General features: G+C 46.5%; 1 protein-coding gene across 1 annotated transcript in view; it reads left to right on the top strand.

Annotated features, from left to right (window-relative positions):
- The first annotated feature begins 14,443 nt into the window (after nt 1-14,443).
- LOC137341481 (mucin-2-like) overlaps nt 14,444-21,029 on the top strand; it is an 81,236-nt gene continuing 74,650 nt past the window's right edge. Inside the window, exon 1 of the mRNA XM_068004586.1 lies at nt 14,444-14,582. Within this exon, the coding sequence (XP_067860687.1) occupies nt 14,534-14,582 (49 nt within the window). The 5' untranslated portion in view covers nt 14,444-14,533. The remainder of the gene's footprint in view (nt 14,583-21,029) is intronic.

Genomic DNA, 21,029 nt, shown 5'->3' with positions numbered 1-21,029 from the left:
TTTGATTGATCAAGGGGAGAGAGAAATCCTCTCAGCATCCACATAGGTCCTAGGTTCGCGGGAGTTAACGCTGGACTCTTTTCAGATTCCCATTAGAGGAATTTCCTGCAGTAAAGACCGCAGATACAATATGGGTAAGTTAGTATGTAAGGAGCAGCGAGCATGGGTCGTTCACCACTCACAGCAATTTCTGGCCCATCAAATCCACTAAGTTCCTCCCCTTGACTTAATTTTAAGTTCCTTTGTACTGCTGGTATTTTGTGTTCTTTCTCTACTGTGAAAAAAGATACAAAGTATTCATTTAACAAGTCTGCTATTTCCTTATTTTCCATTGTAGTATCATCTGCATCTGTCTTCAGTGGGTCCACATTCCCCATTATCATTCTCTTTCTTTTAAAATATTTATAAAAACTTTTCTTTGCTATCTCTTACAAGATTTTGTTCGTACTCCCTCTTATTATTTTCTTTGTATGCCTTTGTTGTTTCTAATTTCCTTGCATTGGTGTAAGCCGTTTCCTTTTAGCTTGATACTGTCTCTTACCTTGTTTGTTAACCATGGTTGCTTAACTGCAGATGTGCAGCTTTTGCCTTTTAGGGGTATGTACTGGTTTTCTGTTGTTCAAAAATAGTCCTTGAATAATTTCCACAGTTTGTCCGTAGGTTTACCAATTAACAGCACAGCCCAGTTTACTGTGGTCAATTTATTACTCATCCCATCAAAGTTTGCTTCACTTAAATTTAAAATCTTGCTTTGTGACTCTCGCTTCTCCCTCTCAAACCTAATATCAAATTTAATCATATTATGGTCAGCGTTCACAAGATGTTCCCTTATAGTCAGTTTGTTAACTCATCCTGGTTGGTTATTCATCTCTAAACCTAATATGGCCTTATCCCTTGCTGGTTCTAAAACATATTGGAGTAGATTTTGACTTTGTGTGATAGTATAAAACGGATGATAGTGAATCGGCAGAGTGTTTTATATCTTTCCCTATTTTTGTTTCCACAATGCAAAATTCTGTGATTGGGGATTTTCTGAAAACATCTTCCAGCATAATGGTGAGTCTTTGATGGAATTGGGATCTGCTATTGTTGTCTCCTTTGGAAAGAGGAGCCTCCATCAGCATGTTTAACAAAATGAGGTAAAGCCACCTCTCTGCAGGTGTGGTGGTACAAGTGCTGGCAGGAGGCCACAAAGCAGCCTGACCATTCTGGTATCCCTCCACATGTCCTCCTCTTCCTCCAAACATGTCTGCTCGAATGATTGCCATTAAAATACCCTCCGGTGCCAATAAAAAGAGCAAAAAAAAATGATTGACAACTGGTACAAAGGCTCATGAAAGCCTAAGAACCAGAAGAAAATAAGATAAAAATACAACAAGCGCTTTATAAAAGGTTTGAAAACACTTCCCTTTGACAATTACGGGCCTTTTAAATACCCTCCCTCTTGAAGGTTCTCCCTGAGGCCTTCTTGCCACTAGATTTCCATGGGCGGGTTAGAACGGTGTCCAGTATACCTTTGAGCTGGTAAATGGAGTGGCATCCTTCCCTATGCCACCCTTAGGCTAATGAAGCTTCTGCCTGATTTGGATCGGGACCTAAAATACTGAACAAATACAACCACAGAAAATTAGGCAGGCTGAAAATTGAATGGGAATTTTGCAGGACTGATGTCTGTCCAATTTCCTGGCTGCTACAACCCTGTTTGCACCCAAAATCAGATAGTAAGGAGATGAAAATTGGCCCCAATATTCTCAATGTCGTCAAACCAAAGAGTTGTATAAGTATTACCTTTTTGCTTTTGTACTCAATGGCCCTGTTTTTAAATCTTATGATCCTATATGCTGTCTGTTCCACTACAAGGATTCCTAGCCCTCTAAAAATGGATTAATAATCATTAGCAAAAAGTAGTGAAAAGGGGCAATTTTATTTGCTAGTGGTTGCTAAGGTTATTAATAATGAACTTGTGCAGCATTCTGGAACCCACAGTCCAATCATAAAAATGTCAGGTAAGTGTATTAACAAAAGGGAAGATTTCAAAATATTATTACAGCATAGGAGAAGTGAAACAGCGGAGGAGTTTTCTCCCTGACAGTTTGGGTGTAGCTGGTATTGATGGATATTATTGTAAAAGAGCAAGTGAATGTGGAGGAAAGGACAGCCCAGAGGCAATGAGGAAATAGGAGGCACACAAATCAGAAGTATTATTGCAGGCAGTTACCTAAGCATAGTGGAGGAGCAGTTCATGAGGAGACTCAGGCCAAGGAGAATGGGGCTGAGGCATAATACCTGGGCCGTGGTGACCTGCAGAGATGTCATCTGCCTTGCACTACAAGCTGGAGTTACTATCACCACAGCGGGCAATCTTTATGCTATAGGTATCTTCCAGACATCTACAGGGGATATAACAACCACTTTATCTGACTTTTGGAAATGTGACTATGCAATGAAATGAAGTCATACTGCACAATGTATTAGAAGTGAATTAATTTTATTAAAATTTTCAGTGCTAATGTTGTACACATTTAATGTATTTTGCTGCTGCATTTACCTTTTGTGTGTTGTGAACGTCTCTGGGTTTGATGGTGCATTCTGTTTCTAAATGTTCCCTTAGTTAAAGTAGCTGGTGAAAAAGAAGAGACTAAGAAACAGAACAAAAAAGTAAAAGCTGGATCTCCGAACTTCCCACCTGGGAGACTCCGAGGGAGGCCTGGACGATTTTAATGGCCGGACATCATCAACATCTTGCTGGCCAGCTGCCCATCCAAAGCAGGCATAGAGAGGCAGCTGTCTGGCTGCCAGCAGGTGAAGGTCGATGGCCTAGAGGCCAACCACCAGCATTCAGAAAGACTTCTTATCGTACAAACTTTCATTCCTGCTTAACAATAAGCCATCTAAGTGCATGCTATAGAGGGCCGTGCTAGTTGGCAAGATGAGTTAAAATTAATGATGGGGATTGATTTTAAAGTGACCCAGTTACATTATTTCTTGGTTGATTTGGTACAAGATGAAAGAACACATGTCAGGGAGCATGGCAAGCACAAGAGTCAGACTGCCTGAACCGACCATTATGGCACGAACCGTGCCTGAGAACCCTGGCCCACCGACCTAGCAATGACCGAGGATAGCTTTGGTGGAAACCCAGGAGAAATAGCGTTTCTTCGCTGTTTACACCATTTCTTTGAGGGGTTTCACCAATCTTTCATCAGTTATGATAGGAGATCGGGAGAACTAGGTGCATGTCTCCGTAATTTTGTTGGGAAGCTATAAATTATGATGAAAAATGAGCATTTCTCCCATTTTTCAAAAAATAGGAAAATATGACTTCAGGGGCTCGATTTTAGGGTCGGGTTTCCGGCGGGTTACCAGCGGGGTGGCCCCGAAAATCCCGATCTCCGGTCACGTGACCGGATCGCGACGAAATCCCGGCCACTTCCGGGTACCGCGCTGACGTGCGGGGCTGCGCGCGCAAGCCCCGCTGGTGGGAATCCCGCAGGCAATTAAAGCCAGCGGGGTTCCACTTGAGAGTACTTAACTTGCTCGTTGTGGTCAGTTAATGAGCTGAAGCAGCTGTCAAAAGAGGAAGTGTGGGATTTTAGGTTCAAGGCAGTGAGTTTCCCACACTGGGGGAAACAGTCTCCCTCCAACCAGGCGTGTTGCAGCCAGCAGCCTGTGGCAGGTGCCAAGGTGCGCTCCACGGGGGAGAGCCCTCACCCACGCAGGAGGCCACCGCATCACATAGGGCAACCCCTGCCCTCCACCACCCCCCGCCAAGCCAGAGGACAGACCGACACGAAACCGCAGCCCCAGTCCGAGGAACCACACACCTACCCTTCACAACCCCTCAGACCAACACCTGCCAGTTGGGTGGTGTGTGGACACCCTCGGAGGACGAAGAGCATGACCAGCACCAGCAGCCTCGCAGTCCACGCCGTCCGCCGCAGAGACGTGGATCCCCCCAACACGGTGTTGTTGCACGCCCACCTGCACAGCAGGAGGGAGGGCTACCGCAGAGAGAGACGCGTCGCAGAGGGCACTACCCTCGCCACAGGGTCCACAGACCGAGGCGCAGCTCCCCGGACCTCTCCGAGCAGCAGTGCACAGGGAGGCGCAGATTCGCTCGACATGTAGTCGTGGAGCTCTGCAGCCTCTTTCATGCCGAGCTGCTCCTGGCTGGCCCCAGCACCAACTGCTTACCTGTCGCTGGCAAAGTCACCACTGCCCTCCACACCTTCTCCTCCGCATCCTTCCAGGGTGCAGCCGGCTACACCGCCGATGTCTCTCAGTCGTCTGCGCGGACGAGCCCTGCAAATACACCTGCACCTACTCTGCAGTAACACGATGGGTGGCATCAGTGGTGGGTCCTCATAGTGATACCCAGGAGCGGGCATTATTGGACACAACGGACAGGATTCGCGGAGACATGGCAGTGGTGGTGTCAATATAATGTGTGCTGTTTGTTGCTCTGAAATTCAATATGGGTAACACCCATGACAAACCCTCAGACACCCTTGTGCACCCCCTTCATGCTGACGAGACGTTTGCCTTACGCTGCCTACTGCACATATGTGATGCATGCCCTGTGGCTGCAGCACAGGTGGTGGCAGGTTGAGTGAGGCTGGCCGTGAGGGAGATGCACGAGAGGGTATGGGATGGAGCCATGAGATTGTATGAGGATTGGGTTGCGTGTTAGTGGCAGGATGAGTACTGGCGAGGTGAGTAGGTGGAGGTAAGATGAGGACGGGGTGTGAGTGGGTATGAAGGGTGATGTGACAGAATAGTGTTGGCGGTGCCGAAGGAGATTTGGGGTGGGGGCAGTGTTGTGGCAGACGGAGTGTAGGGGAAAGACTTCGTGTTCTCACTGTGGCGGACCTACTGCGGTCATTGCAGCGCCTCCTGCACTGTATGCAGGTGGGCCATATGTTGGTGGCGCAGGTGACCCCCTCTGCCACCTCGAGCCAGGCCTTCTTGGTGGCAGAGGCAGGCCGCTTCCTCCCGCCCGCCGGGGGGAAGATCTGTGTCCTCCCCCTCCTCCTCACCCCATCTGATGATAGCTGCGGTGAGGCATCATTAAACTGGGAGCAGCCTTCCCCCTGGGCTGCTCCATGCTGCAATTTGTCCCATTGGTTGCAGCATCTGTCAGTGGAGGACTGCCCCTTTAACTAGAGAGCCTCCAGCTGACAGATCGTACTGCGCATGCGCAGCCCGCCCGACGCGCAGACCAGCAGTGCGGAGCCCGGAGGAGCAGGTAATTGATTCCTATTAGTGTGTTGCCTGCTACGATCGCGTGGGCAACCCACTAATTTCGCCGTCCGCGTTTTCGACGCTCCCGGAGGACCACCCGCTGGGAACCCGCAGGCCTGCTAAATTCGAGCCCCAGGTCTTTAGTCCTCCAACATTCACACTGAAATTACAGGACAGCAATTGAAAAGCATTTGCTGGGCTATGAATATGGCTGTAGTTGATGTTCAAGTTAAATTTATACACCTTAAAATTCTGAAGAATATTTGAGTTTCTGGAAGTGTGTCCAGGACAGCAATGACATGCAATATATTTGAGGCGTGAACAAAGTAAAGAAAAATTCCTACCCGTGTAGCTGTGCCAAAAATATTTCGTGCTTTGGCAGAGATTGAAGGATGCTTTATTAACACAAAGGATATTTCCACCTTGCCTTTCATGGGCTTTGTTAACATGTCATGAATTGGTAAATAGTGTCAAAAAACTGTTTGCTGAGCAGAACTTGTGTGTCAAGAAATTATATAGAGCTGGAAGAACCAGTCAGATACATACCTACAACATGGCTGAATGTTATTTGAAATGTACTCAGCTTAGAAAATATGGCCCTGCCCATTCGGCACTAACATGAACAATATTTTGAAATAATCAGGTGAGTAGAACAGGTAGTTAGCAGAAACGACTCCATAGTCCCCCTCCAGAGACTTAAGCACAAAATCTAGGCTGACACTCCAGCGCAGTACTGAGGGAGTGCTGCACCAGAGTGTCAGCCTAGGTTTTGTGTTCAAGCCTGGGAGTGCTGCACCATCGGAGGTGCTGTCTTTCGGAAGCCCCCTCTGCCCTCTCAGGTGGATGTAAAAGATCCCACGGCACAATTCCAAAGAAGAGCAGGGGAGTTCTCCCCAGTGTCCTGGCCAATATTTATCCCTCAATCTACTTCACTAAAAAAGCAGATCATCTGGTCATTTTCTCATTGTGGTTTGTGGGACCTTGCTGTGCGCTTCCTACATTACAGCAGTGACTACACTTCAAAAATACTTAATTGGCTGTACAGTGCTTTAGGATGTACTGAGTTCAAGAAAGGCGCTGTATAAATGCAAATATATTTTTCTTTCTTTCTTTAGTGTTACTTTTTGTTTTGCTTCCATTATTGAATGATAGAGATGTTCTTCTGAGACTGGTTGTTCCAAGTTTAGTATACCTTGACTATCCTCTCAAGTACTATGGTGCTGGTCACTCCCGTAAGTGGTTTGAGTGTCTTGAGAGTCTTGCCTTAAGTAACTAATTCCTCAAAAGCCCCTTAAATAGTACAAAATTATAAATATAAATTTCTGATCACTAGAAAAAAAATCTTTTGGGTGCAAATTATACAAATACATAACACAGGTAGCTGGCAACCATAGTATTCTTTGAGTCTCAGTTTGAAGAGTGAAATGCATTGGCAAGAAACAATGGGGGAAAAATTCGATAGGGCCTATTATTGGGCATAGGTAGTGTGATCTGCTATTAACCCGCGCTCAATGGCCCCTGCGCAGGCAGGACGAGAACTTTGTCCTGCCTCAGTACTCACCCTACTTTCCACCAGCAGGGGGAGCCCCAGTCTCTCAAAGGGAGGATGTCTCTTCAAATCTCTTAAAGGTGGCCGGCACCTGTTAATTGCTAAAAATAACAGTCTGCTGTCTGTACGGAGTCTGAACAGAGATCAGACATCGCACACGTAAATCACAGATGCAAGTCCCGTCCCTATGTTTACACACTGATGAGTTATGTTAAAACATTGAATAAAGTTTGCGCACAACTAAATCCCACATCCTCCAATCTGCACGCCAGACCTCACCAATCTGCCGATCTGAGTTGGTACCAGGCCTGTGAGAGTGCATGCACCAAGGTTCTCTGCTGATGCACTAGAGACCTTGGACAGAAGGAGGGACATCCTATATCCGCGGGGGGAGGGGGGGGGGGCAAGAGGCCCTCCAGACAAAGGCAGTGGGAGGCAACGGGAGACAAAGTCAATGCCATGGGCACAGCACCATGAACATGGATGCAGTGCAGGAAGAAGTTCAATGCTTTGACATGAGTGGTCAAGGTACGTGAGGTCAACTGTCAAGTGGCGTCTCCTACCAACTACACCTCTAGCCGCATCCACTGCTCCATGCACTACACCCCCCATCACCCACATACCAACAAACTCTTTCCATCAGTACTCAATTCTTTCAATCAGACATTTCCTTCCACCCTTACACATTACCACTGTTTCAAGCCGCCCACCCACAACTCACAGGCCACACACACTGGCAGCTATTTAACCATGACAGGCACATCACCCAGAAACACATCCCGCTTTCTTGCAGAAGAAGGTGGCGCATATCAGGAGGCAGCAAGTGGCAGTGGCATTTAGCCCTTCGAGCCTGTTCTGCCATTCAATGTGATCATGGTGGACCTGTGACCTAACTCCATATACCGCCCCATGTCCCTTAATACCCTTGGTTCACAGAAATCTATCAATCTCAGATTTAGAATTCACAAGTGAGCTAGCATCAACTGCCATTTGCAGAAGAGCGTTCCAAACTTCTCCCACCCTTTGGGTGTAGAAGCATTTCGTAACTTCACTCCTGCACATCCAGGCTCTAAATGTTAGGCTATGTCCCATAGTCCTAGTATTCAAGTATAGGAGACCTCCAAAAACAGTTGCAAATGTCTCTGCAGCAAGAAGCAATAATCCAGCCACTATTCTGTAAATCCTGCATGGTCCCTTTAAATAGCACTAGTGGGGGACCTCCAGGCACTCTAAGACACGTTCAGATGGTCGGGATTAAGTCCGTTGAGTTGAGCATTAAGTCCCAAAATGGTGTTTATCACTTTAAATCAGCATTGCACACTGATTGAAACCATTTTCTCCTTACTTTACATGCTTCCGGCGTTTGGTATTTGCGCATGCGCTAACTCTTATACCAAGATGGCGTCGGGTGCACGTCACACTGGAAACATGTGTGCGCAACCAAGACGCATCTTGGATGTTCGAGAGGCCACGTAGCACCGTAAAACCTGGCGCTACACGGCCCAATGTAGCGCCCATTGAAGTCTGGAGTGTGTGATGTATTCAATCTGGAAGTTTAACCCAAATCAGTCCATTTGGGAAGAACAAAAAAAAAATCTAAATTTGTTGACTTCCATCAATTCCTCTCTACCCAGGGCCCAATGAGCACTAACAATGAGAGTCTTGCACACATTGTGTAATAAAATGGATCAATCAATGAAACCATCAACACAGTGCTCAGTAAAAATGATGAATAATGTGATAGGTTGCGTTACCAGAAGGAAGGACTACAAATGAAAAAGTGATATTAGGAGAGATTTTCCTGAGTCTGCACTGGGATTGCCCAGCTGCAGTGAATATTGGAAAATCAGGCGGGTTGGAGTCCATACCCATAAAGAAACGCACCCAATTTTCCTTCTATTAATTTATTTGGAAAGAGAAGCAAGCTAGTTCCTTTACAGGCATACGCTCCGACCTGCCTAATTCAACAGTATTTTTCTGTGCACCTGGGCGCAGATCCAGGAGAACCTTCCTTATTATATATAGAAAACGCTGGAAATACTCAGCACGTCAGGCAACATCTGTGGAGAAAGAAAGAGTTAACGTTTTTATTTCAGATTTCCAGCATCCGCAGTATTTTGCTTTTGAACCTTCCTTATTGTTGTTTTGTCTTAGCCCACTTGCATAAAATATGTGGATTTGGTTATCTGGTCATAAACAAAACATCATTGTTGGCATGGTACAGAGGCAACAAAGACGATTCCAGGCATTAAGAATTTCAGTTATGGAGAATTTGGGCTTTTTTTTTTGGAAAATAAACTTTGGCAGTAGATCTAATGAATGTTTTCAAGATTCTGACAGGGCTTCATGTGCCATAATGAAGAAGGTACAAAAACTACAGAGTACCAGGTCAAATCTTGAATTATATTTGGGATGTGTATTTGTGCTCCAAGATCTATGTAACAGTAGATGGGAGGTTCACTGAACCTATCTATCTTGAAAGTTGAGCGAGGCAGCATTTTCCCATATCATCTATACAATTCAATATCTTCACCAATGGCACGTTGGATAACAACATTATTGATGCCTTTATCTCTAATATGTTAGATGGCTAAAGCTAGGATCTTAAAGATATTGATTGTAAGATAAAATGGGCAGAGAAACACAGGGCACTTATGGGTGGACTTGACCTGCATACCCTCTCCCTCATCATCATCATCCTCGTCAGCAACATCATCGTGGTTGACAAGAATGGTCTTCCTTCTCTCCTGCTCCTCCTCTCATCATGATTTTTCCTTCATCGCTTATCGTCTGCCCTCCTGTTGCTGGAATGCACCTCGGGAAAGGAGGGCATAAGCTGAGACTGGGTCAGCATAAGATGCTTGTGACTAAGGAGACAGAGAAGGGTGTAGAAGTTTGTCACTGCGCGCTGCTTCACAGGAATGCCATAGTGACTGTGTAGATGTGCACCTAGTAACCCGGCACCTGCACTCTCCCACTGATCTCACCATCTCCCATGGCAAGAATGGGGTTCCTCCCCAGTAACTATATAGCCTGCTCCTTGTAGGGGTGAGCTTCCTGATGTCAGAATGCCTTTTCTGGTGCCCTGTATCTCATGGGTATTATGCAGAGGTTTCTCCTGTAACAAGAATGAGTGAATTAGGGGAAAGTTCATATTCAAGGTCTGTTCCCCAGGTGGAATTGGGCAGCTGATGTAATAGATCTGCTGGTATCACCCTGTTAAATTGGAGGAAGGGGTTTTAAGGTTCTGCATGCATACATGTAATTGCTGTTAGAGAAGATGGCGAGTTAGTGCTTCCCTTAAGCGGAGTGCGTGGTGAAGGATTTGTTCTGCAATTCTTAATGTTAGGGTGAACAGTGTGTTGATGTCCATAATGCCCAAGGAAGAAAAGGGATGTTGGCTGGTTTGTTATCTTGCCTGCTCTCCTCTAGTCATGGAACCTCTTGAAGCACTGGTCTGGGGGTGAGTGCAGTGTCACTTTGTACCATTGCACCTCTCTCCAAATGACATGAGACATAGGGCCCAATATTACCAGGGCGGCGGGTTCGCGGCGGGGGGGGCGATGCGCCCGGTGAAATCAGGCTGATTGGATCCACTTACCTCTTGTTCCGGGTTCCCCGCTGCTGATCTGCGCGGCGGGCGGACTGCGCATGCGCAGTAAGGTCTGTCAGCTGGAGGAGCTCTATTTAAAGGGGCAGTCCTCCACTGACTGATGCTGCAAGAAATAGGAAAAAGTACAGCATGGAGCAGCCCAGGGGGAAGGCTGCTTCCAGTTTAATGATGCCTCACTCCAGCTCTTACTGGATGGGGTGAGGAGGAGGGGGAGGACAGAGATCTTCCCTCTGGCGGGCGGGAGGAAGTGGCCTGCCTCTGCCACCAAGAAGGCCTGGCTCGAGGTGGCAGAGGAGGTCACCTGCACCACCAACATATCGCCCACCTGCACACAGTGCAGGAGGTGCTGCAATGACCTAAGTAGATCAGCCGAAGTGAGTAGACTTACTCATTCCCCTACACTCCGTCTGTCACATCACCGCCCCCACCCCACATCTCCTTCTGCACTGCCAACACTACTCTGTCACATCACCCCTCACACCCACTCAAACCTCATCCTCATCTTACCTGCACTTACTCACCTTGCCAGTACTCATCCCGCCACTACCACTCAACCCAATCTTCATACAATCTCATGGCTTTATCTCATACTCACCCTCTCATGCATCTCTTTCACAGTCAGCCTCACTCAACCTGCCACTACCTGTGCTGCAGCCACAGGGCATACATCACATATGTGCAGTAGGCAGCGTAAGGCAAACGTATCGTGAGAATGAAGGGGATGCACAAGGGTGTTTGAGGGTTTGTCATGGTTTTTCCTTATATTTAATTTCTGAGCAACTCACATCACATATTATATTGTCACCACTATTGCCACGTCTTTGCGAATCTTGTCTGGTTTGTGCAGTAATGCCCTTTCCTGAGGATCACTATGAAGACCCACCACTGATGCCACCCATTGTGTCACTGCAGAGTGGGTGTAGGTGTATTTGCAGGGCTCTTTTGTGCAGACGACTGAGAGACGTCGGCAATGTCCCCGCTGGCACCCTGGAAGGATGCGGAGGAGAAGTTGTTGAGGGCAGTGGTGACGTTGACAGAGACAGGTAAGAAGATGGTGCTCGGGCCAGCCAGGAGCAGCTCGGCATGAAGGAGGCTGCAGATGTCCACATCTACATGTCGAGTGACTCTGAGCCTCCGTGTGCACTGCTGCTCAGAGAGGTCCAGGGTAGTGCCCTCTGCGACGCATCTCTCTCTGCGGTTGCCCTCCCTTCTGCTGTGCAGGTGGATGTGTCACAGCACTGTGTTGTGGAGCTCCACGTGTCAGAGGTGGCCGGCGAGGCTGGTGATGCTGTTCGCTCTCTGAGGATGTCATGACTGCAGTTACGGTGGCCCTCATCCGGAAGATGTACATCTGAGGGGGTCCGCAAGGTAGGTGCATGTGTCTGGACACCGGGGTAAGTGTGCAAGTTTGTGAATTTTATTGTTAGGAGGAGGGTGGTGGAGGCCAAACTTTGTCCAAAGTGACAGAGTGGCCTCCTGCAATGAGTGAGGGTCTCCCCCCCGCCACATGTCAAATGGACCTTTGCAGCTGCCACAGGCTGGTGGCTGCAACACGTCCATTTGAACTGGGAGTGTTTCCCCAGTACGGGAAACAGTCCTAGATGTTTGTAAAATCCCAACCCTCCTAAAATATCTTGTTAATCAGGTCTGTAAACGACCTGAAATACCAAAATAAATAGCTAAAGTGGCACCCCGCCTGCTTTAATTGCCGGCGGGAGTCCCACATATGGGGGCTGTGTGCACATGTCAACGCGTCTGTGGGGAACCCCGACCCGCCCCGGGAATCCCCGATTTTCAGTGCCCCCCTCCAGGAACGCACCCGATCGCGGGTGCTAAAATCATGCCCATAGTTTTTGTTGCTTTTTTCCATGGAGATTCAACAGTTTTTATCTATCTCTTCTTTGCCAAATCTCTTTCAGGAGGGTTTGTGCGTTGGCTTCAATGAAGTTGTGGGCTCTTCTTTTCTGCCTCCTTTCAATGTTCTTCTCCTCTGGCTGCTTCTGCCAGATCTTCCAGTGGAAGACATCCTTTTAGAGTGGCACAAATTCACAAATGAGCCATCCAGTACAAACTACCTAAAAGTCAACTCAGTTCCTTACTTTCCTACTGCTTTTCTAGTCTGCTGCTGCACTCTTCAACCAGTGTTGGCTTTTTAAAAGCTGCACTCTAATTTCAACACTACTCCTACTTTACATGCTACAGAACCGCCAATAAATATTTAAATGAACAGGGTCACTGCGGCTGAGGATTGGCGGATGCAAGTCCCCACTTCGGGGTGCAAAGCTGGCATAATTAGTCCAGTGACCCATATCCACCAAAGTCTATGGGCAAGTGCAAGTCTAATGAACGGCTAGAGCCATTCATTCACTGCTCACAGCTAAATCTGTCCCAATACTACCCAAATTTTCCACATTTCGGCAGTAAAATTAATCTGATTCAGGGAGGTTGTAAGGGTAGCAGCTGTGGGAAATGGAAAAGTTCATTTGACGTAGAGGCACAGTACCCAATTTCCTGTTTCAAAATGGACGTCATGCCGCCTGAGGTGGGTAGAGAAAACAATGTCCTCTTTTGCACTCCAGGGTATCCCCTCCTCCTAATAGGTTGGCTTTGTAACATGCCTGAAGTGGCTGAGGCAAAGAAGACAGTTAAAGTGACCTTCACAGCGATTTGTAGTGCTGTACCAATGGTGGGACTTGATTGCAGGGTAAATTACAGTATGCGGCACAAATCTGTCACTGTCTCCATGGTGAATTAAAGCCTACTTTCACAGAGGTCCTTGTACAGATCCAAGTAAGTGCACCTCTGCCTGTTTAAGGGTGAGGGCATGATGGCAGGTGCACACAGCCCTCTCCTGCCTGACATCTCTCCCTCTTCCTCTGTCTCCTGAGAGTGTAAAAATATTGGGATTTCCGTCAGGAGACTTTAGCAAAATTCGACATTGCCAGAACCCATGGTGTTACACCTTCTTAACAACTAAGTGGGCAAAAAAGTGGCAAAAAATACACAAAAACATTTGCAAAGGAACATTTAAAAACCAGTAGCATATCTGCATTCAACTCTGCCTAGTTATCGTGGGTGCCTGACTATGTGGGCATATTTGAGAATGACTCTGGATTTGGTGAAATATCTGGGAAATAGTGTCTATATGATACCATTTAACCTTCATTTTAATGTTGTAATGAAACTCCTACCTCTTCCTGGGGGGAGCATCCTGTGTTGTTGATTTTGCCTGAGAAAATTGTGCTTTTTAAAAATTCATTCTGGGGATATGGGCATCACTGGCAAGGCTGGCACTTATTTCCCATCTCTAGTTGCCCTTGAGAAGGTGGTGGTGAGCAGCCTTATTGAACTGCTGCAGCCTGTTTGTTGAAGGGGCTCCCACAATACTGTTAGGTAGGAAGTTCCAGGAACTTGGCCCAGCGACGATAAAGGAGCAGCCTGATTTATTGCATTTTGGGTGGAGATAAAGTGCAGTTCATCTCTGCCCATTTTTACAGCCCATTATGCCTCTATCTGTAAATTTATGGGGTGTGATGGTGCCAACATTTTTGCCTTAGTATCTAATGTGAAAAGTGTTCATTCCCAACTTAATGAGCGCAAAAAGTTTAAAATTAATTTTAAAGTTATTTAATGGGTGTTGTCTCCCTCCTGTCCCAGCCTCTGATATTTATTGTTGGTATGATACTCAATAGAATTTTGGCCGTGGATGGAGGTTGGAGGGGCTTAATTCAGAAACCCCCTTGTGAGTAACAACGTATAATGCTGTGAAGAAGACTGTATATGGGAAATTGCTTTGTGCCAATGCGTGGTAATCAAAATGGATGGAATTGTATAACTGGTAGATGATGTATTTACTGGAAAACTATTCAAGGCATATTTTTATAGAAAACTCTTTCGTTGCATTATAAGAAAGAACAGTGCATATTTAAGAGGCTGAAATGATGTTTCAGAACCCAAAGGGTTAAATTCACCACCAAAGTGAAAAACCCCAAGCTGCTTTTAACTTCCTTATTCTATTCAAATGAGACTGAGGAGAGGAGGTATATAAATGGATGTAAGAAAGAGACTCCACTAGTGAGAATAATTCACTAGGATGACCTTAGTGTCTACTCCAGTCCCAAACTAATGCAATGGGAAAGCTTGTATTACTAGTTCTCTGGGCTTTGTCCTTGTGCAAAGGTAAGTTAATTTCACACAGCATGAAGTATTTAAAATTTTGCAGTAGTATAGCTTATATGTGTTTTTAGATTTATGTAAACAGTTATTATGTGGTATGAAATGTAATAGTATTATCATAAAGACTTTATTCATTAACAAGTTTAGTATTCATCAGCTTGTTTTTATTATTTAAATGCACCACTGGAATATTATCAATGATTTGTTTTACTGACTGTGATGATCATCGGCAGAACCCCTATCCATGGGACATGAAAGTGGAATATTATACAATAAATATGGACCACTTTCTACAGTTTTCTTCCTGAAGATGATTGTCACAGTCAGCCAGAGAGAAAATATCCAGTGATTTTTCTTTGCTAATTGGTTTGGGGGCACTGGAAACAGGACTAGTGGGGATTTCAAGAGGTGATCCCCATTCTGCCAGTCCCGCCTCCATTAATGAAGTCAGACTGAAAGGTGGCAGACACAAAAACTGGCTGCTCCCACCCCTGCCCCCACAGGAGTTACCAGCTTAAGTTCCAATGGGCAGCATAATTGGGTCCCACCACAATTTCTCCCACTAAAAGTTTCTGCTCATCCCAAATCCTCTAGAAAGTTTATGGGTTTTCTGGGCCCATGTCTTCAGTTGGGTCTCAGCACTCCTGGAGCCAGCAGTGACCTCAATTACTTGCAGTGCTGGCACTAAAGTCAGGGTTTTAGAATTTAAAACCCTACTAATAATTGGTTTTCTTCAAAATGAGTCCACATATTGGACTCCTGCAAAATGAACTGCAGGAATTTTGTGACAGTTAAACTGAACTATTCTTTAACCCAGGGCCTTTGTTGAAAATGGTTTCATTACACAGGTAAAAAGGTACTTACCTCTGCAAAAAGCAATACAATCAGTAGAAAAAAAATAACAGGTTCTTCTTACAGTTTGATTGCATGAGAGAAACCATTGGTTGCAGCAGTTGTATATGTTTCTTCCAGCAAAGTAATGTATCCAATACCAATGGGAGTTAGAGAACATAAATTGTATTGAATATCTCCCCAGGATAAACATTCCCTCAGTATAACATACTTTTCACTCAAGATAAATTTGAATGAAGAGTTAAAATGTTTGCTTCCTCTGATAAAGTTACATCCCCAATTCAACAGCTCACCAGACGCGCTGAAATAAATCCAGGAATGTAATCCTAGGAGCATTGCTACGACTTTGCCGGAAGGGAATTTTGACTCGACAAAAATTGGCTGTAATTCAAATTTTTTTACACTGGTGTGTGGTGGAATGTAATCTTCATCATTTATAGCAAAGCTTACCTGTCAAAATGATTCTCCTTCTTAATCATTTAAATTCCTAGGCTGAAATTCAGTAAAAAAACTTGGCAGTCAGGGACAACACCTTGTTGCGCCTGACTGATAGGTTTATTCACTTTACTGCCGATCCCCTTGATGTCTAATACCTGAAACATCTGCTCCTATTGGGCATGATTTTAACTTTGAAAAACAGGTGGGTTGGGGGTGAGGGGAAGTAAAAATTTTAAAAATCTAAAACCCGCCTCCAACCGGCCTCCAACCTACCTTAGGAGGCGGGTTGGTCACTTAAGGTTTTCAAAGAGACTGTGGGCCTCCATTTTAGCAGCTTTTTTGTTTTTAACCCCTGGGGACCGGGATTTCCGGGCCTTGAGAGGATGCGGGAAGGACCAAAACAGCAGGTAAATGCCTTTATAGCACAGCTTGTGGGCCCAGAGGAGCAGGAGTGCTTCCCCCAGGCCCAACAAGCCTACTGCAGTGACCCCCCCCCCACAATCTCCGACCCCCACCCCCCCCAACAATCCCTGACTCCCCCACGATCTCCAACTCCGACTCCCCGATGACTTTCTACCCTGATGACTCCCGACCCCGGCCCCCCGGTGACCCCTGACCCCTGGTGACCCCAACCTCAGTGATCCCCGACCCCGACCCCCCCCCCCCCAATCTAAGACTTACCTTCTCGCATCCGACTGAGGCCAGCCTGTCAATCAGGACAGTTTGGGAAACCTGTACTTCTGGGTTTCCCTTCGGGAATCCCCCCCCCCACCCCGTCTACCCAGCTCAGAGTTGAAACTTAGGCCATTATCTCCAACCCCCCACCCCACCCCTACCTTTGATTTGTGTACTGCTAATACATCCAGTGCAGCTATCCAGATCTTGCGGTCATAACTAATTATGTGATCATTGCCTAAATACCGCTATAGTAGGAATAGCAGTTTCCTTAGCACTTTTGGTATGAATTTCCTCATCTCTTAAAAACATTTAGTGCCTGGGATACTCCAAGAGATTTGCATCAAAGTATTCACCATTTCCTGGTATCTACAACAATAACAACTTGCATTTATATAGCACTTTTAATGTAGTAAAATGCCCCAAGGTTCTTCACAGGAGTGTTAGCAGGGAGAATTTGATATCGAACTGCATAAAGAGCTGTTAGGACAGGTGACCAAAAGCTTGGTCAAAGAGATAGGCTTTAAGGAGCGACTTAAAGGAGGAGAGAGGTGGAGAGGTTAAGGGGGGGAATTCCAGAGCTTATGGCCTAGGCAGCTGAAGGCACGGGCAGCAATGGTGGAACGAAGGAAATCGGGGATGCTCAGAACTTCACCTTCAAGGAATTTAAGTGATTTAAGTAGGAGAATAATTTTGACAGGTGAGCTTTACTGTAAATGGTGAAGATTACATTCCAGCCCAGAAATGGAGCAGCACCGAGACCTCTCCGGGGTTGTAGAGCTGGAGGATGTTACAGAGATAGGACATTGATGCCCTGTTTGTATGTTCTATTCAGAAAATTCTTTATATTTGCATATACTACAGGAAGGGGCCACTGTTGCTGGAAAATTTGGAAGGTAACTAGGCTGGTTGAACACTATAAACCAGTAACTTAAGGTTTATTTGTTGCTCCATACCTCCCAGTAAACAAATTCCAAATGCATTAACAAATAACCTGATTTATTAAATCCAGGTATATTGCAAATGTATTTCTGAATCACTTGTTTGGGCCTGCTTAGATAGCATGGAACATCTTATAATTCTTCAGTTGCGTACAAGAAAATATGAAGCAAGAAAATGGCACTCAGCCCGTTAAGTTTGTACAATTCATCCTATGTGGGATGCCATCATTTATTTTCCTGAGGGAAAGTTCTGTGTGAATTAATCAAGCAAGTTGCAGAATACCTATCCACTCTTCAACGCTACTGCCTTCCTGCTTCTGTTCAACTCCCAGCAGCACTGGAGCATTTGTTAAAAATCAAGATTAATGAAGACTGACCAACGATAGTTTTTTAGAACTATTCCCAGTGCATTTTCATTTAACTGTAGAAAGGGCTACTACTCTGAATTTACCCAGTGAAGTGGATATATAACCACTGACTTTGAGTCACAATCTGCATGGGGTGATTTTGGTCTCCCAGTGGGAAATGTTTCAGATGGGAGCTCTGGCCACCAGGATTAATGCTCCCAGAAAATCTGATGGGCCGTAAAAGCAGTGGTAAGAATGCAGCAAGCACAGACATTACATTTTCCACCCATTACTGCTCCATTTTTGAGCACAAACGGGACCCCCAATATGTTTTTCAATTTAGAGCCCAGTGGAACTACGTATAATCCACAAGTGTTCCTTAAATGCCCAATTAAATCTCCACTGTCAAGCCTGTGCATTTTCAGAAGTGGTTCTGTAATACTGGTTTGCGGAGCTAGTGCTGTAGAAGTGCCTTGTAGCAGGAGCCAGGAGCCAACTCCACTTTAGAACAACTGCGCAATTATTGGCAAAGGTCTGTGAAGATGCAGTGCTGCCCGGTACAGAGGATGTGGGCTTGCTTCAGTCACCTACACTCACCCATGCCAAAAAACACGGCTGCTTTTACCTCCATCCCTAAATCCTATTTACTGTTTATTTTACCATCAAGAGACAGTCACTTCTTTTGAAAACTATTGCTGGTGACAACAGTGATGTTTCACTTCCATTGCTGGATCACTATTCTTGCTGCTGCTGGTGGTAAACTGGGAGCATAAATGCAGCATTGCAGATCCTGATTTGAGACTGAGGAGCAATGAACTCTAGGAAGAAAGGTATAAACTGTATTGGTCAGCCTAACTCAGTGTTGACACTCATGCCTTTGAGTGAGAAGGTCACAGGTTCAAGCACTACTCCAAGACTTGAGCACAAAATCTAGGCTGACATTTCAGTGCAGTACTGAGGGAGTGCTACAATGTCAAAGATGTTGGGCTCAATTTTTAAATGGCGGCGGGATGGCAGCGGGGGGGGGGGGGGGGGGGGTCAATGGGCACGTGGGTAACCGGACCAATAAAATTCTACCGTTTCCCACGCAATCGCAAGTTAATTGATGGCCCTTAATGCAACTTCCGGGTTTGCCGTCTGAAAGCTGCGCAGTGGGCAGACAGCGCACCCGCGTGACAGGCTGTCAGCTGGAGTGGCTCTATTTAAAGGACCATTGCTCCAAAGGCTTTAGCTGCACCGAACACCAGATGAACACAATATGGAGCAGTACAGGGGCAAGGCTGCTCCGAGATTTAGCGATGCCTTACTGCCGCAGCTACTGGACGGGGTGAGGAGGAGGAGGGAAGTCTTTTACCCCGCGGACGGGAGGAAGTGGCCTGCCTCTGCCACCAAGTAGGCCTAGCTCGAGGTGGCAAACAAGGTCACCAGCAGCAGCAATATCTCCCGCACCTGGATCCAGTGCAGGAAGCGCTTCAATGACCTAACTTGGTCAGTAAAAGTGAGTACACTTATTGATTCACCTACGTTCCGTGTTCCACATCACCACATCACCAACCCAACTCATTCTGCACTGCCAAGACTACTCCATCTCATCACTCATACCCATTTAAGGCTCATCCTCAACTTACCTGGACTTCCTAGCACTTCCTCACCTCCCCATTTGTGACCCCACCACTACCACTCAGCCTAATCCTGATCCAATGTGATGTCTCTGTCTCATACTCACCCTCTGATGCACCTCTTTCATATTCGGCCTCACCCAAAGCAATGCATTCATCGGTTGGCCACTTCACCATCACTCACTCACATGTCTGTTCTTTCTCCCCTTCTAGGAGAAGAGAGCGCAAAATGTACTTGAGAGGGCGAGGACTGGAGGGGGGCCACAACAAATAGTGGTCCTCACAGATGCGGAGCAGGAGGCCCTGGAGATCAGCCGCACCCTCGAGTGCCTGTCCATCAGGGATGTCGAGACTGGCACCCCACAAACGTCTGGTGACACAACTTTAACATTCATCACACTCAACATGATTTGATGTTAACATGCCTTGCCATGTTGAAAACTTCAGTATGCTCATCGCAACATGACACATCTGTGATGATGCTTAATATTGCCTTCTGTCCTCTTACAGGCCCTTCAACGACTGCAGTGATGGCAGAGGGCGATTCCTCAAAGGACCTGCCGGCATCTGAGGGTGCACCGTCACATCATAGCGAGCTATCCACAAATGCAGATACTCACCTCAGTGGGTCCTAGTAGTCAGTTAGTTGTGTTGGTACCTGGTGAGTCACCTCACACAGTGAGCACGAGCAGACACTGGTGGCAGGGGCAGTTGTGGAGAGTCCGCGCCAGTAGGCGCACTCCTATCCAGGCTCTGCTCAGCTGGACGCAGATGCTGAACCCCGGGGGCCATCCTTTAAAAGGATAATGGTCAAGGGACAGCAGCATATTTGCGCGTGGCACCTGTTCCAGTACCTCGCAATCTCCACAATAGCGCAGAGGATGGAGGAGTCCAACTCCTGCATAAGTGGCATGGTGGCACAGGTAGGGTAGGGAATCTCTGAGATAGTGTCGTAAGTTCGTGAGCAACTGTCTGAGATACTGTCACAGGAAAGTGCGGGAATGTCTGCGATGGAGAGAAGGCAAGCCTCCGTTGAGTTTCAAGCGCGGCTCACAAATGAGTCCATTCAGGCTTAACAATGGTCATTCGGACTCAGGGTGAACAACATTCTTCCGCCTTAAACAGGCAGACAGATACTTGACAACTGGCCTTCCAAGGCATCACACATGTTCTCTAAACTGTTGTCCAGCAGGGTGGTCGGAGTGATGTGGGACTGATGATGGTGAAAGGGGACATGGAAGTGGGGAAGCCACTCAAAGGGCTTGCACGTCTCACCTGTTGCCCCCCTCTCAACCAGTACCCGCAATGCTGCCTCCTCTCCAGGTGACCGAGACTGCTCCTGTACAGGTGCAGGTGGAGCAGTCTGTGGAGGGGCCCTCATGGGCTCCAAAACACAGAGGGCAAAGGCCGATAGCATCTAAGCAGTCAGAGCATGAACATGAGCAACCTGCCACTACCTCTGTTGCAGACACAGGGGATGGATCACGTAGAAGCGGTAGGAAGAGGAAGGTGAAAATTTTGTAATTACGAAGGGTATGCACAAGGGTGCCTGACAGACTGTCATGTTTTTCATTTATA

Source organism: Heptranchias perlo, chromosome 24, assembly GCF_035084215.1.
Source record: "Heptranchias perlo isolate sHepPer1 chromosome 24, sHepPer1.hap1, whole genome shotgun sequence".
NCBI classification, from domain to species: Eukaryota; Metazoa; Chordata; class Chondrichthyes; order Hexanchiformes; family Hexanchidae; genus Heptranchias; species Heptranchias perlo.
The sequence above is the reverse complement of the archived record's forward strand: the minus strand, read 5'-3'. Positions and strand labels throughout refer to the sequence as shown.